General features: G+C 54.6%; 1 protein-coding gene across 1 annotated transcript; it reads right to left on the reverse strand.

Annotated features, from left to right (window-relative positions):
• Positions 1 to 908: 908 nt before the first annotated feature.
• On the reverse strand, positions 909 to 9,576 carry LOC133363058 (purine nucleoside phosphorylase-like). Its single transcript, XM_061582068.1, has 4 exons — positions 9,551 to 9,576; positions 4,679 to 4,848; positions 3,874 to 3,977; positions 909 to 1,088 (listed from the first exon to the last, which is right to left on the reverse strand). The coding sequence occupies exons 1-4, from the start codon at positions 9,574 to 9,576 to the stop codon at positions 909 to 911; spliced, it is 480 nt and encodes a 159-aa protein (XP_061438052.1).
• Positions 9,577 to 18,387: the final 8,811 nt, after the last annotated feature.

An 18,387-nucleotide genomic window follows, 5' to 3' on the forward strand; every position in this document is an offset into this window, starting at 1 on the left:
TTGGGATGATGGTGGTGGTGGTGAGTCGGTGTTTGGGATGGTGGTGGTGGTGGTGATGAGTCGGTGTTTGGGATGATGGTGGTGGTGGTGGTGAGTCGGTGTTTGGGATGGTGGTCTGGTGGTGGTGAGTCGGTATTTTGGGGTGGGTGGTGGTGGTTGATGAGTCTGTGGTTTGATGGTGGGTGGTGGTGGTGAGGGGGGGTTCCCGGGGGGGTGTTTTTGGGATGATGGTGACACTTGATCATGGTGTTGTTGGTGGTGGTGATGGTGGTGGTGATGATGTTGGTTGGTGGTGGTGATGGTGGTGATGGTGGTGATGGTGGTGATGGGGGTGATGAGATGACCAGTCATCTTGGTCATCTCAGTCAGTCGACCCATGGCACCTGGGTCTGCCCCGTGACCTCCTGCCAGTGGGCGTTCGACACTTCACGTGGCCTCAAGGTGCACATGGCCTGGCACAAGCGTCGTGGTTACGTCACCGCCACTTAGTGGCGAATGGCGGTTGTGTTGTTGTGGTGGGTGGTGATGGTGGTGGTGGTGGTGATGGTGGTGATGGTGGTGGTGGTGATGGTGATGATGGTGGTGGTGATGGTGGTGGTGATGGTGGTGGTGATGGTGGTGGTGGTGATGGTGGTGGTGATCGTGGTGATGGTGGTGGTGGTGATGGTGGTGGTGGTGGTGGTGATGGTGGTGATGGTGGTGGTGATAGTGGTGGTGATGGTGGTGATGGTGGTGGTGATGGTGGTGATGGTGATGGTGGTGGTGGTGATGGTGGTGGTGATGATGATGGTGGTGGTGGTGATGGTGGTGGTGGTGGTGATGGTGGTGATGATGGTGATGATGGTGATGATGGTGGTGATGGTGGTGATGGTGGTGATGGTGGTGGTGACATTGCAGGTGAGTGGCCCTCACTGGGGCTCATTGGGCCCTCTCAGCGCCCCGTTCCCCGCCAGCCCCGGGAGGTCCACGTGGTCCCGGATGACCATGAGGTCCCCGACGGAGTAGTCCGGGTTGATGGCGCCCGCCGCGTTCGTGACGATCAGAATCCTCACGCCCAGCAGGTGGAACACGCGCACGGGGAACACCACCTGGGGGAGCGACACGGGGGGACAGGTGGGAGACACGGAGAGACAGGGAGACACAGGGAGACACGGGGAGGCACGGGGAGACACAGGGAGACACGGGGAGACAGGGAGACACGGGGAGACACGGGGAACACCACCTGGGGGAGCGACACGGGGGGACAGGTGGGAGACAGGGAGACACAGGGAGACAGGGAGACACGGGGAGACACGGGGAGACACGAGGAGACACGGGGAGGCACGGGGAGACACGGGGAGACACAGGGAGACACGGGGAGACAGGGAGACAGGGAGACACGGGGAGACACGGGGAGACACGGGGAGACACAGGGAGACACGGGGAGACACAGACACTGGGAGACACAGAGAGACACATGGAGACCGGTGGGAGACACAGGGAGACACGGGGAGACAGGGCGACACACAGAGACACAGCGAGACACGGGGAGACAGGGAGACACACAGAGACACATGGAGACCGGTGGGAGACACTGGGAGACACGGGGAGGCACGGGGAGACACAGGGAGACACGGGGAGACAGGGAGACACGGGGAGACACGGGGAACACCACCTGGGGGAGCGACACGGGGGGACAGGTGGGAGACAGGGAGACACAGGGAGACAGGGAGACACGGGGAGACACGGGGAGACACGAGGAGACACGGGGAGGCACGGGGAGACACGGGGAGACACAGGGAGACACGGGGAGACAGGGAGACAGGGAGACACGGGGAGACACGGGGAGACACGGGGAGACACAGGGAGACACGGGGAGACACAGACACTGGGAGACACAGAGAGACACATGGAGACCGGTGGGAGACACAGGGAGACACGGGGAGACAGGGCGACACACAGAGACACAGCGAGACACGGGGAGACAGGGAGACACACAGAGACACATGGAGACCGGTGGGAGACACTGGGAGACACGGGGAGACACGGGGAGACACGGGGAGACGGGGAGGCACGGGGAGACACTGGGAGACACTGGGAGACACAGGGAGACACAGTGAGACACAGGGAGACCGCTAGGAGACACGGGAAGACACGGGGAGACACGGGGAGACACTGGGAGACTGGTGGGAGACACAGGGAGACACTGGGAGACACAGGGAGACACGGGGAGACGGGGAGACACGGGGAGACACAGGGAGACACGGGGAGACACGGGGAGACACGGGGAGACAGTGAGACATGGAGGGACAGGGAGACCGGTGGGAGACACAGGGAGACACAGGGAGACACAGGGAGACACTGGGAGACACAGGGAGACACAGGGAGACACGGGGAGACCGGTGGGAGACACAGGGAGACACTGGGAGACACAGGGAGACACTGGGAGACACAGGGAGACACGGGGAGACGGGGAGACACGGGGAGACACAGGGAGACACAGGGAGACACGGGGAGACGGGGAGACACAGGTAGATACGGGGAGACGGGGAGACACGGGGAGACAGGGTGACACGGGGAGACAGGGAGAGACAGGGAGACACGGGGAGACACGGGGAGACACTGGGAGACCGGTGGGAGACACAGGGAGACACGGGGAGACACGGAGAGACAGGGAGACACAGGGAGACACGGGGAGACCGGTGGGAGACACAGGGAGACACAGGGAGACACAGTGAGACACGGGGAGACACAGGGAGACACGGGGAGACACTGTGAGACACAGAGAGACACAGGGAGACACAGGGAGACACTGGGAGACACAGGGAGACACAGGGAGACACGGGGAGACCGGTGGGAGACACAGGGAGACACAGGGAGACACGGGGAGACACTGGGAGACACGGGGAGACCGGTGGGAGACACAGGGAGACACGGGGAGACACGGGGAGACAGGGAGACACGGGGAGACAGGGAGACACGGGGAGACACTGGGAGACACTGGGAGACACGGGGAGACCGGTGGGAGACACGGGAAGACACTGGGAGACACGGGGAGACAGGGAGACACGGGGAGACACAGGGAGACACAGGGAGACACAGTGAGACACGGGGAGACACTGTGAGACACGGGGAGACACTGTGAGACACGGGGAGACACAGGGAGACACAGTGAGACACAGAGAGACACAGGGAGACACAGGGAGACACTGGGAGACACAGGGAGACACAGGGAGACACGGGGAGACCGGTGGGAGACACAGGGAGACACAGGGAGACACGGGGAGACACTGGGAGACACGGGGAGACCGGTGGGAGACACAGGGAGACACGGGGAGACACGGAGAGACACAGGGAGACACGGGGAGACACGGGGAGACAGGGAGACACGGGGAGACAGGGAGACACGGGGAGACACTGGGAGACACTGGGAGACACGGGGAGACAGGGAGACACGGGGAGACACTGGGAGACACGGGGAGACCGGTGGGAGACACGGGAAGACACTGGGAGACACGGGGAGACAGGGAGACACGGGGAGACACAGGGAGACACAGGGAGACACGGGGAGACACGGGGAGACCGGTGGGAGACACGGGAAGACACTGGGAGACACGGGGAGACACGGAGAGACACGGGGAGACACAGAGAGACACGGGGAGACCGGTGGGAGAGACAGGGAGACACGGGGAGACACAGAGAGACACAGGGAGACACGGGGAGACACGGGGAGAGACACGGGGAGACACAGGGAGACACTGGGAGACACGGGGAGACAGGGAGACACGTGTGTTCCCCCCCCCCCCCGTGCGTCCCCACGTGCCGTCCCCCCCCCCCCCCGTGTCCCCCCCCCCGTGGCCCCCCCCCCCCCCGTGTCCCCCACGTGCATCTAACCTTCCAGGGAGGGTGACCCTCGTACGAGTGGAGGCGGCCCTGCGTGCACACGGTGGGCTGCCCGCCCAGGCGCCCGAACACCAGGCGGCCCGCGTGGCCAGCCACTGCACGCGGACACGGTGGTGGTGGGACACGGGGGTGGGACACGGTGGTGGTGGGACACGGGGGTGGGACACGGGGGTGGGACACGGCGCTAACTTCCAACAGAGGATTCATCTTCTTGGTTCTTTCGCTAAAGTCACGTAGAATGGAAATAATAAAATAATAAAAATAAAGCATAATAAAATAATTCTCACGACGTTTCGGCCACAACGCAAGCAGCCGTCCTCAGGTGGAGAACAGGTCTGTCGTTAAGACAGAGTCTGAATGACACACCCCAGGCTTGGAGCTTCTATTTAAAATGGGTTGGAGGGGGGGAGAGCGCCTTGACACAAGAATTTGCATATCAAGAGGAATCTCTCATAAATATGCCAAATTCCTCTTGATATGCAAATGTTTTTGTCAAGGCGTGGTTAAATATACGCTCCAAGCTTGGTGGTGTTTCATTCTTCACCTGAGGACGGCTGATTGCGTTGTGGCCGAAACGTCGTGATAATTATTTTATTATGTTGTATTTTTATTATTTTATTATTTCCCTTCTACGTGACTTTACCGAAAGACCCAAAGAAGATAAACGTAAAATAAAAAATCTACGACGTTTCGATCACAACACAAGCGTGACTTTAGCGAAAGACCCAAAGAATACGGAAAAAGCCAATTTCTTGTCTTCCGTCGCGGTGCGTAACGCTGTTCACGATGACTGCACCGGTGCTGCTGGGGAAGTTTGGGATGTCGGCGAAGTCGAAGGCCACCGGCTCCTGCAGCCTGTCCGCGATGCCGCCGAGTCCCGAGCCGCAGATGATGGCGACGCGCGGCGGCGCGGGGGCGCGAGCCCGCAGCCACAGCGAGCTCGCCTCCAACGCGAGCATCGCCGCGCTGGCACGAGAAACAACGACAACAGCAGCAGCAACAAAGACAAAGATGCCCCGTATAGCCTCAACAGGCTGTCGGGGCAAGTCCTGTTAGCAAACATCTATGAAGGCCTTTTTCGATTTAAAGCTTTCGTGACTGCAGGGATTCATCTTCTTGGTTCTTTCGGTAAAGTCACCACGTAGAAGGGAAATAATAAAATAATAAAAATCAAACATAAAATAATAAAAATAAAAAAGAATAAAATAATTCTCACAGTGAGAATTCTCACTGTGAGACTTTACCGGAAGAACCAAGAAGATCTATGAAGGCCGTTCACGGTTCACGAGGGGGCAAAGGTGACCAGCATCACACCAGGGACACATTTGAGGCTGAGTCGACATAGGTGGGGCCCACGACCGGTTCAGATTATCGTCGCTGGTGTTGGCCCATCACCACCATCACATTCACAACCAGCAACACCATCACCACCACCATCATATTCACAACCAGCAACACCATCACCACCACCATCACATTCACAACCAGCAACACCATCACCACCACCATCACATTCACAAACAGCAACACCATCACCACCATCACATTCCCCACCCACCAACACCTTCACCAGCATCGCTGCCACCACCATTGCCACCACACAAACGGATTTCACAAACCCGTCATTGCATGGCGGTGCGACGTTCCCAAAACACGCGCATTCGTGATGACAGCAGAAGCGCCGTGCCAGCCCTTGGGTCAACCGCAGCCTGCAGGGCTGCATTTAGGCCTAAACTAAGGAAGATTCAGCTTAGGGCAATTGGTTCTTCTTCACCTGGGGTGTGAGATGCCCTCTCTGGGGGTGCGAGATGCCCTTTCATGGGGCTGCAAGACATGGGCAGATTTTTTTCAGACGCTAAATCATCGAAAATGAAGCATGGGGGCATGCAAGTAACGACTTTGTTTGATCAAACCCCTGTGTTTCTATTAACATTGTAAAAAATGTTATATACCGAATGAGAATTAAAAGGGTACAAGGCTGCAGTAGAGATGAAGAACCACTGGCTGAGAGGGCCTCGCATTATCGGGCACCACGGTGCCAAGATGTCATCTCGCACGCCTGGTATGCAGGAGGTCGTGGGTTGCAATCCTGACGCCTGCTGCTGCTGTATGTTTGGAATTTGCCTCTCTCTCTCCCCGTGGTCACGTGGGATTTTTCATTCCAGGTCCTCCGGGTTTCCCCCTCCAACATTCAGAACGAGCCTCACGCGTTCAAGAGGATGTGCGGCTGCTCGACATGTCCACGTGATGCGAAGCCACTTGCGTTGAGCTCTCATTTGTGATGGCCACGTGGCTTGTGACAAACAGAGCTGCGTAGCTAATTGGTGTCACCATACCTGGTTACAAACACATTCGTGCGGAGGGAGCTGGTAGGAACGTTGGGTTGCTCGGTCAATGGCCTGCAGGGTCAACGGCGGCGTGGTGTATTCCGCAAATATGCCCGACTGTGAGGGCGGGCACAAGCCGGCGTGAGTAGGTTAAACGTTGAGTTTTATAAGGGCACCACGGGGTGATAAGCCCCTCCCCACCCAGCCCCTCCCCCCAGCCAGCCCCACCCTCCCCACCCAGCACCCTCCCCACCCTCCCCTCTCCACCCAGCCCCACCCCTCCCACCCCCCACCCAGCCCCACCCTCCCCACCCAGCCCCTCCCCACCCTCCCCACCCAGCCCCTCCCCACCCACCCCTCTCCACCCAGCCCCACCCCTCCCATTTCTGGATGCACGATGGACGGACGGACACAATAATCCCCTGTGGGCTGGTGGAACCAGGTGGTTCCTACCAGTAACAATAGTTTATAGTTTTATACATGGGCGGAGTAAGGTCGGGGGAGGGGGGCACGGGTGGGCAATGCCCCCATTTCCCCCAAACTGGACACCTTTATTGATTTATTTTCAGTAGTTAAGAATTTAGATTACAAGTACATTCATTACGTGCACCCGCGATTCCTAATGTGAGGGACAAAGCGAACTCCTGGCCACCCCAAAACATTAAAGTAACGCTCTGCCACGATGACTTCACAGTTTATTTACGGTGAGGCGGCAACGGGTTCAGGATCTGGTGGACTGACTGGATCTCAAGCGCCCGTCAATTGCTTGAAGTGCAATTGCAGAAGTCACTTTAGCAAATTGTCTGAATCTTTCCGACAGACCTGTTCTTCACCTGAGGACGGCTGCTTGCGTTGTGGCCGAAACGTCGTGAGAATTGTATTTTAATATGTTTTATTTTTATTATTTTATTATTTCCCTTCTACGTGACTTCACCGAAAGAACCAAGAAGATGAATCCCTGCAGTCACGAAAGCTTTAAATCGACACCAACTCATTGTTTGTTCCGAGGCTCTCAGCTCTCGGCTTCCATGTTGCCAGGGTGTCGGCCTCAGTAGGTCCCGTGCCCCGGGGGGGGGGGGCATCACGAGTGGTTGTTTTATGCCCATTCGACAAATTCTCCAATTTTTTTTACTTTTTTACCACAAATCCTGCGGCAAATGCTAACTTTGCCCCGTGACGGAATAGTGGCGGGGGCTCTGTTGGCAATGACCCCCCCCCGCCCTGCCCCCCGGCGTTTTCTTGCAGAGCGTGAAAAATCCTCGCGTTTGAGAGAAAGCATGATGACTCCCACCGCCCACAGTATTCCACGTCAGGGAAAGTGGAGGCTCACCGCACAGCCTTCGCCGGGGAGGGTTCGGAGAGCCCTTGCCAGGGATGCAAGGATGAGTGGTGGGCACGGGTTGCTGATGAGATGCAATTCCCCTCCATTACAAATCACTCTTTGATTCCCTCCAAAAATTGTACTTGCAGCGCCACAAAACCCTCTCTCCATCCTCAGGGGAATTAATTGGTGATCCGATCTCTGCACAGTTCTGCAGGTTTGCTGAGGCCTTGGGGGATGGGGGGGTATCTAAGCCCAGAAAACATCATGGGGCAATGCTGAGGTGAATCCTGCCGGGGCTTGCTGTGACTGAAATATTGGAGGAAGTAGCCACCCCTGTGATGGCTGGCTGAGGTGCCATCTGTTGATGCAGTTGAAGGCGGCATCCAGAGTCCGAAACCAGGAAACAGAACTGGGCAGTAATGATCTTCCAAGCGAACTGCTGAGGGAGGGTGGCGTTTTTCTGTAGACTGCCGTATCTCACAACTGTCTGGACCATGGGATGGGTTCTGCAGGATGGGAAGGGTGCCCTGGTGGTCCCCGTTAAAGAAAATAATGACCGTACCCATTGCAGGATTATTCATCATCGCCAGGCTCTCTCAGGATCAGTTTGTGGTTCCAGGCCGGGAGAGTCCAGCAGAGATGGCGGATTATCTGCAAGGCTGCCACATTATTTAACATCTTCTGTGACCACGTAGTTCAAGAACCTTTCCATGGCTGTAACCAGGGGGATCGATGCCCTGGCGGAGTCAATGGTCATGTATGGTGACGATCTGGTAATTGTTGCTTACTCTGAGGAGTGCTGACCCAATGCACTTGTTTAATCGCCTTGCTAGGAGCGTTTGTCGCACGCCATTCAAGCCAAACATCTTGATTCTCAGAGTGGGAATTCAGCCGAATCAGGTGGGAACCCACATCTCACCGGTGCCTACTGAGTAACTTTACACGGCTGTGATGGACCCACTGAGAGAGACAGAGAGACGCTAAGCCATGGAACCCAGGTCTCGGCAGTATTGATTTAGTGTGTCTGAAACAGCCATTATGAGCCCACTAAGACATCCAGAGATGGAATCCAAGTCTCAACAGGACTGATTTAGTGTGTCTAACACGGCCATCATGAACCCACCGAGAGAGAGAGAGACACCCAGAGATGGAACCAGGTCTCGGCAGTACTGATTTAGTGTTTCTGACATATTATGAACCCACTGAGAGAGAGACACCGAGAGATGAAACCCAGGTCTCAACAATACAGAGTTAGTGTGTCTGACACGGCCATTATGAACCCACCGAGAGAGAGACACCCAGAGATGGAACCAGGTCTCAACAGGACTGAGTTAGTGTGTCTGACACGGCCATTATGAACCCACGGAGACACCCAGAGATGGAACCAGGTCTCAACAGGACTGAGTTAGTGTGTCTGACACCGCCATTATGAACCCACTGAGAGAGAAACACCCAGAGATGGAACCGAGGTCTCAACAATACCGATTTAGTGTTGTCTGACACGGCCATTATGAACCCACCGAGAGAGAGACATCCAGAGATGGAACCAGGTTACAACAATACCGATTTAGTGTGTCTGACACAGCCATCATGAACCCACCGAGAGAGAGAAACACCCAGAGATGGAACCAGGTCTCAAAAATACCGATTTAGTGTTTCTGACACGGCCATTATGAACCTATTGAGAGAGACACCCAGAGATGGAACCAGGTCTCAACAATACAGAGTTAGTGTGTCTGACACGGCCATTATGAACCTATTGAGAGAGAGAGAGACACTCAGAGATGGAACCAGGTCTCAACAATACCGTTTTAGTGTGTCTGACACGGCCATCATGAACCCACCGAGACACCCAGAGATGGAACCTAGGTCTCAACAGGACTGAGTTAGTGTGTCTGACACTGCCATTATGAACCCACCGAGAGAGACACCCAGAGATGGAACCAGGTCTCAGCGGTTATCAAGCCCCTCCAATACATCCGACGGCCTCCGAGAGGCGCTCTGCACGTCGCGTTACCTGCACTCGGGCTCGAAGCGCGTCATGGCCCTTGAGACGAAGCCGGCGGAGTTCTCACTGCTCCACTCTGACACAGCGGCGGCGGTGGCGGTGGCAGCGAGCACGGGAGGTTGATGCACAGAGGGATAAAAAGCCGGTGGGGGGGGGGGGGTCGGGGCACGGGCTTCGCTCCGATTGGTCCAAACGCAGCCGTCCCCCCTCAACAAAGCAGTGGTGGGGGTCGATTGGGGGGCAGCAGGGCGAGGGGGGGTCTGAGGGGTTCCTCAGCACAAATAGAATTCTTCTTGGTTCTTTCGGTAAAGTCACGTAGAAGGGAAATAATTAAATAATAACAATAAAACATAATAAAATAATTCTCACGACGTTTCGGCCACAATGCAAGCAGCCGTCCTCAGGTGGAGAACAGGTCTGTCTTCTCGACAGACCTGTGGCCGAAACGTCGTGAGAATTATATTTTATTATGTTTTATTTTTATTATTTTATTAATTCCCTTCTACGTTACTTTACCGAATGAACCAAGAAGATGAATCCCTGCAGTCACTAAAGCTTTCCATCGAAACAAACATAATTGTTGGCACGCCTAAGGCAAAGACCCCCATGATGCAGGATCGCCTTCGCTGAGTGTCAGGGCGAGCGCTGTGGGTGAAGGGCAACACCGATGAAGGCCGTGGGCAGCAACCCCGCCAAGGCCGCCTTTGTCTCCCCAGTGGCGATGTACGTGGCCAGTCGCGCTAACCGCGCCAGGTTCACATTTGAGGCTGAGCCGACCTAGGGGGAGGGCCATGGCAGGTTCGGACAATCACCGATCGGTGTTGGCCGTGAGCGGGAATTGAACTCGGGTCGCCGGGTTTGGAGGGCAGCGCGCTAACCGCTGCACCACCGCTCCCCACATGAATGGGACAAAGATCCCCCGTGTAGCCTGAACAGACTGTTGGGGCAAGTGCTGTTAGCGAGCACCTATGAAGGCCGGCACGGCACACGAGGGGGTGGGTGGCCAGCACCACGCCCGGTCGCCTTTGTCTCCCCAGTGGCGATGTTTATACACCGCACCAGGTACTCATTTGAGGCTGAGTCGACTTAGGGGAGGCCCAGGACCGGTTCAGATAATCGTCACTGGTGTTGGCCGTGAGCGAGAATCACGCTCGCCGGGTTCGCAGCGCAGCGTAGCGCTAACCACTACACCACCACTCCCCATGTGTTGAGACCCCCCCCCACACACACACAGACACACACAGACACACACACACACAGACACACACAGACACACACACAGACACACACACACACACACAGATGTGATGCCGCCGCCACGAAGTCGTTCGGCAGGCGCCCAAATCCCCGACCTCGCCACCACCAAGCAACGGAGCCAACCCCGCGTCCCCCTCACCTCACCTCACACGAACACACCCGCACGCATTTCCCCCCCCCCCCCCCCCATAGAGCTCCGAGGGGAGGTCACCTGGCCGACCGGTTTTTATCCGAGAAACCCTTATCGGGGTTAACTCTCACGGTTTCCGGCGATCAGGGAATTGGACGACCTCCCCCGTGCTACGTTGCGCCGCGGCGCTGCGACCAGCCTTAATATGGTGTGGTCGCGGCATGGGGCATTCGGCCACCGCGGTTGAGGCGCATTTCCCCCCACACACACCCCCACGGGTCGACGGGGCAAGCAGGGGAGGGACGGGACAGCATGAATAGCGGGACCGCAGGAGCTGTTGCGTATAGTCATGGAGGGTTGGGAACATTACGCTTGAGCGCGCAGGCCCCATTGTTAGGAAGGGTAAGGGAGTAATTAGGATGTACGCCGCCAACGCCGCACACTGATTAGCATATCAAAAGCGCCCGGAACCGCCGTGCGCGGGCTCGAGGTGCACGAGCCCATTGTTCAGCGCAGCATCCCTTTGAGGTAGGGAGGATAAATAGAGGGGCGCAGAGGGGAAATCGCTCTCTTCTCTCCAGGCCAGCGGACCAGCAGCAGCTCCAGCCAGCGACCCGAACGTCCGTGGGACGCATCGAGGTGCGCTGTTAGCGCAGAGAGCAGCGAACCTCCGCGGGCACCAAACAGTGAGTGGGGAGGTGAAGTAGGATAATAGCCGATAAATAGGGAATAGGTACAGGTTTGGGTGGAATAGGCCAGCCTCGTCGACTCACTGATTCAACATCAATTCGCAGGTAGCATATAATAAATCATTAATAGCGAAGCGTGGTCTCGCGTGATCTTGTCGTGCAGTGTGAGCGTGTGGGTGCGCGGGTGTACGCAGTGATCCTGTAGTGCTGCGGCTCGCCTCGGGGGAGCGCTGCGCAGCGCGGTGCGAGAGTGGGTGTCGCGTATGCTCACTCCGCGTGTGATACAGGTGCGCGATCGTAACTTGAGTAGTCCGTGTGGAGTTGGAGTGCACGAAGCGGTGTGTGTGTGTGTGTGCGTACGTTCGTTACGTGTCGGAGACGGATGCGCATTGGTAACGTGCCGCACAGGGCTATACTGCGAGCACGGCGTTTGATTGATGATGATGTGCGCACGTATGCTCACAGCGTGGGAGCGCGGCGCGAGGCTGTAACAGTAGGGACGTCGCGTTCGAATGCCGGCGAAACCGTAGCGGGTAATAGGGAGGTGGGGTAACGTATACGGAATAGGGGATGAAGGCGGGAGGGACCCCGGGGGCCAACGGCCCCCACACAGACAACAACAACCGCCATTCGCCACTAAGTGGCGGTGACGTCACCACGACGCTTGTGCCAGGCCAAGTGCACCTTGAGGCCACGTGAAGTGTCGAACGCCCGCTGGCAGGAGGTCACGGGGCAGACCCAGGTGCCACGGGTCGACTGACCGAGATGACCGAGATGACTGGCTGATGCACCACCTGTGCCCCCTACTGTACCAACTTGCTGTGCTTTAGCCCCCCGGCGCTCCGCTCGTTGTTGTGAGCGTCGCTCCTCCGCCCTCCGTTGTTGTTGGAGGGCGACTGCCTCCAACTGCCCAGTAGCGTCCTTCACGAGCTTCCTCCACAGAGGCCGATCTTGACACCGCTGGTACCAGTCATCGGCAAGTCCACTCAGCTCCACGTCCTCCTGTACCACATCACTCCATCTCTTCTCTAGCCCGTGCCGCGCCCGTTTAGCCCCCTCGATCCGGCCGAACAAAAGCTGTTTAGGCATGCGGTGGCTGGGCATGCAGGCTACATGACCCAGCCAACGCAGCCTTGCCTGCCGGAGGAGCTCACCGATGGGACTTTGCCCAGATCTTTCAAGGATTTGTGAGCTCCTCACACAATCCAGCCTGGTTAAACCCAGGATGGATCGTAGGCAGGCCAGCCTAAATGTTTCTAACCGGCGAAGATGCTCCATTAGGGGGGTCCACGTTTCGCAAGCGTAGAGAAGGGAGGGAATGACCGTGGCCGAGAAGACCTGAAGCTTCGTGCGGAGCGACAGACCAGGTAACTTCCACACAGCGTTACGCAACCGATGAAAAGATATTGCCGCTCGACTGATTCGGAGTGAGACCTCTGCTGATAAACTGGAGCCGGTCATAAGCACACTGCCCAGGTATGGGAAACTCTCCACTCTCTCCACAACTGCCCCATCACCGATTGGGAGTTGTGGGGGTGGAGTGTCCGAAGGTACAAAATACCCAGGCAGGTGCTTAGTTTTGGTGGGGCTGATGGTAAGGCCCCACCTCTTAGTGGCACGCTCCAGTCTCAGCAGCAGCGTCTCCAACTCCTCTTCTGAATGAGCAGCTATTACCAAATCATCGGCATACATAACGTGGTTGACCAATAGGGAGCCATCCCTTGATCGCACCCGGGCGTCGATCAGCCTCCCATTATATCTGTACCAAATGGAAATTCCCCCGGTACAGCTATTGAAGGCTTCACGAACTACGCAGTCGAAATAGATGTTAAATAATGTGTTAGCCAGAGGACATCCCTGTCGCACCCCAAGGTGTCCTTGAAGTTGATTGGTCCACACCCGAGACAGCGTTTCTTAGAGCCTAGTCTCACATGGTGTTGGACCAGATGACGCCAAAAGGCGCACAACTCAAAGACAATGCACCATCAGAGTATGAGAGCTCGGGGTAAAGCATTTACACCATTGGAACCTCATTTACCAGCAGCAAAATATGATGATTGTTTTTTTAACCCTTTTATCTGGCAAAAAAAAGTGTCAGTTTAGTTGCCAGATGAAAGGGTAAAAAAACAATTATCACGTCGCGATTTAATTTATTTTATTACCTCCGTGGACTTAACCGAAAGAACCAAAGAGGATGGATCCCTGCAGTCACTAAAACTTCAAATCGAGATTGGATCTAAAGCACCAACTCATTTTCTTGGTTCTTTCAGTAAAAGTCACGTAGAAGGGAAATAATAAAATAATACAAATAAAACATAATAAAATACAATTCTCACGACGTTTCGGCCACAACGTAAGCAGCCGTCCTCAGGTGAAGAACAGGGCTGTCGGAAAGACAGCATCTTTGAAATTGTCGGAAAGACAGCGTCTTTCTGACAGACCTGTTCTTCACCTGAGGACGGCTGCTTGCGTTGTGGCCGAAACGTCGTGAGAATTGTATTTTATTATGTTTAATTTTTATTATTTTATTATTTCCCTTCTACGTGACTTTACCGAAAGAACCAAGAAGATGAATCCCTGCAGTCACGAAAGCTTTAAATCGACATCAACTCATTGTTTGTTCTGAGGCTCTCGGCTTCCATTTTGTCAGGGTGTTGGCTTCAGTGTTTCCCGTGCCCCGGGGGGGGGGGGGCATCACGAGTGGTTGTTTTATGCCCATTCGACAAATTCTCCAAAAAAAATTCTTTTTTACCACAAATCCTGCGGCAAATGCTATCTTTGCACCGTGACGGAATGGTCGCGGGGGCTCTGTTGGCAATGACCCCCCGCTGCCCCCCGGCGTTTTCTTGCAGAGCGTGAAAAATCCTCGCGTTTGAGAGAAAGCATGATGACTCCCACCGCCCACAGTATTCCACGTCAGGGAAAGTGGAGGCTCACCGCACAGTTCTTCGCCGGGGAGGGTTGGGAGAGCCCTCGCCAGGGCTGCAAGGATGAGTGGTGGGCACGGGTTGCTGAGGAGATGCAATTCCCCTCGATTACAAATCACTCTGTGATTCTTCTTCTTGGTTCTTTCGGTAAAGTCATCACGTAGAAGGGAAATAATAAAATAATAAAAATAAAACATAATAACATAAAATTCTCACGACGTTTCGGCCACAACGCAAGCAGCCGTCCTCAGGTGAAGAACAGGGCTGTCGGAAAGACAGCGCTCCAATGAACACTGCTAAGCTTGGCAGCGTATTTTAAGCTGGGTGGGAGGAGAAGAGCGCCTTGATAAAGGAGGTTTCAATATCAACAGAATAATTTAGCATTGAATAAGCTGTGTTATCGTCTTGGTTCTTTCGGTAAAGTCAGAGAGACGCTGTCTTTCTGACAGACCTGTTCTTCACCTGAGGACGGCTGCTTGCGTTGTGGCCGAAACGTCGTGGGAATTATTTTATTATGTTTTATTATTATTATTGTATTATTTCCATTCTACGTGACTTTACCGAAAGAATCAAGAAGATGAATCCCTGTAGTCACGAAAGCTTTAAATCGAAATTTAAGCTGTGTTAATGTGAGAGAATTAGCAAGATGTTAAAGTCAGAAATTAGCATGTAACTGGGAGATTAGCATGATGTTAATGTGAGGAATTAGCATGTAACTGGTCACAGAAGTGGCTATGTTCAAGTTAGAGTTTACATATCAACAGAAATTCACTCTGTAATTTCCTCAAAAAATTGTACTTGCAGCGCCACGAAACCCTCTCTCCGTCCTCAGGGGAAATAATTGGTGATCCGATCTCTGCGCAGTTCTGCAGGTTTGCTGAGGCCTTGGGGGATGGGGGGGGGGGGGTTCCTAAGCCCAGAAAACATCATGGGGCAATGCTGAGATTGAATTCTGCCGGGGCTTGCTGTGACTGGAATATTGGAGGAAGTTCAAGTTCAAGTTCATGTATTAGGTGTAGCCCTGTGAGCCATTCGGCTCTTGAATCGGGTGCAACCGCAACAAACAAAAAACAAAAACATGAACAAGAATACATCTTAAAGTGAATATGTGACTAAGTGCAAACAGAAAATCCAAGAAAAGACAGCAACATATTGCATAAAAATCACCGCACACCAACGCTGTGTGCAAATATCCCAGTGGGATGCAAGTCAAACAACAACAACAACCACAAGACAACTTAAATTAAGGCCATCAGTCTAACTCTGTACTACAACAAACAAACATGGCCAAACCAAAAAACTTTTCGAAAATCACCAAAATAAAGCCATGAAAGCAATGAAACTGTGGTCATAGGAACTGTGACCGAATTTTCACAATAAACGACATAACAACATGTACTACCAAACTCTGCAGCCATAGCTGGCTGCATGAGTCACTCCACAAAAGTAGGAGCATCAGTCGGAGTATCAACATTTTTCAATGCACCTTTAAGATCAGCACACTAAATCAAAACACAGATCATACTTTGTCACCCCTTGTGATGGATGGCTGAGGTGCCATCTGTTGATGCAGTTGAAGGCGGCATCCAGAGTCCGAAACCAGGAAACAGAACTGGGCAGTAATGATCTTCCAAGCGAACTGCTGAGGGAGGGTGGCGTGTTTCTGTAGACTGCCGTATCTCACAACTGTCTGGACCATGGGATGGGTTCTGCAGGATGGGAAGGGTGCCCTGGTGGTCCCCGTTAAATAAAAGAATGACCGTACCCATTGCAATAACTACTGGGGCATCTTCCTCAGTGATGCGGGGAGAGGTCCTTGCGAGGATTATTCATCATCACCAGGCTCGCTCAGGATCAGTTTGTGGTTCCAGGCCGGGAGAGACCAGCAGAGATGCCATATTATCTGCAAGGCTGCCACATTATTTAACATCTTCTGTGACCACGTAGTTTGAGAACCTTTCCATGGCTGTAACCAGAGGGATATCCATCTGGTGCAGGTGCAATGGGAGGCTGATCGATGCCCTGGCGGAGTCAATGGTGACGATCTGGTAATTGTTGCTTACTCTGAGGAGTGCTGACCCAATGCACTTGTTTAATTCGCCCTGCTAGGAGCGTTTGATGCACGCCATTCAAGCCAAACATCTTGATTCTCAGAGTGGGAATTCAGCCGAATCAGGTGAGAACCGACGTCTCGTCGGTGCCTGCTGAGTAACTTTACACGGCTGTGATGGACCCACTGAGAGAGACAGAGAGACGCTAAACCATGGAACCAGGTCTCGGCAGAGCTGAGTTAGTGTGTCTGACACAGCCATTATGAACCCACTGAGAGAGAGAGACACCCAGAGATGGAACCAGGTCTCAACAATACCGATTTAGTGTGTCTGTCACGGCCATTATGAACCCACTGAGAGAGACAGAGAGACGCTGAGCCATGGAACCAGGTCTCGGCAGTACTGATTTAGTGTTTCCAACACAGCCATCATGAACCCACTGAGACACCCAGAGATGGAACCAGGTCTCAACAGTACAGAGTTAGTGTGTCTGACACGGCCATTATGAACCCACTGAGAGAGAGACATCCAGAGATGGAACCCAGGTCTCAACAGGACAGATTTAGTGTGTCTGACACCGCCAATATGAACCCACGGAGACACCCAGAGATGGAACCAGGTCTCAACAGTACATAGTTAGTGTCTCTGACACGGCCATCATGAACCCACGGAGACACCCAGACATGGTACCAGGTCTCAGCGGTTATCAAGCCCCTCGAATCCATCCGACGGCCTCCGAGCGGCGCTCTGCGCGTCGCGTTACCTGCACTCGGGTTCGAAACGCGTCATGGCCCTTGAGACGAAGCCGGCGGAATTCTCACTCCTCCGCTCTGACACAGCGGCAGTGGCGGTGGCGGTGACAGCGAGCACGGGGGGATGATGCACAGAGGGATAAAGAGCCGGTGGGGGGGGGGGGGGGGTCGGGGCAGGGGCTGTGCTTCGATTGGTCCAAACGCAGCCGTCCCCCCTCACCAAAGTAGTGGTGGGGGTCGATTGGGGGGCAGCAGGGCGAGGGGGGGGGTCTGAGGGGTTCCTCAGCACAAATAGAATTCTTCTTGGTTCTTTCGGTAAAGTCATCACGTAGAAGGGAAATAATAAAATAATAAAAATAAAACACAATAAAATAATTCTCACGACGTTTCGGCCACAACGCAAGCAGCCGTCCTCAGGTGGAGAACAGGTCTGTCTTTTCGACAGACCTGTGGCCGAAACGTCGTGAGAATTATATTTTATTATGTTTTATTTTTATTATTTTATTATTTCCATTCTACGTGACTTTACCGAAAGAACCAACAAGATGAATCCCTGCAGTCACGAAAGCTTTAAATCGAAACAAACACAATTGTTGGCACGCCGAAGACAAAGACCCCCATGATGCAGGATCAACTTCGCTGAGTGTCGGGGCGAGCGCTGTGGGGGAAGGGCAACACCGATGAAGGCCGTGGAGGTGCCGCGGGTAGCAACCCCGCCAAGGCCGCCTTTGTCTCCCCAGTGGCGATGAACGTGGCCAGCCAGGTTCTCATTTGAGGCTGAGCCGACCTAGGGGGAGGGCCATGGCCAGTTCGGACAATCACCCATCGATGTTGGCCGTGAGCGGGAATTGAACTCGGGTCGCCGGGTTCGGAGCGCAGCGCGCTGACCGCTGCACCACCGCTCCCCCACATGAATGGGACAGACAAAGATCCCCCGTGTAGCCTGAACAGACTGTTGGGGCAAGTGCTGTTAGCGGTCACGAGGGGGTGGGTGGCCAGCACCACGCCTGGCCGCCTTTGTCTCCCTAGTGACGGTGTTT

This window comes from Lethenteron reissneri, unplaced genomic scaffold, assembly GCF_015708825.2.
Source record: "Lethenteron reissneri isolate LAM-NWPU_2019-01 unplaced genomic scaffold, ASM1570882v1 scaffold_1639, whole genome shotgun sequence".
In the NCBI taxonomy this organism is placed as follows: domain Eukaryota; kingdom Metazoa; phylum Chordata; class Hyperoartia; order Petromyzontiformes; family Petromyzontidae; genus Lethenteron; species Lethenteron reissneri.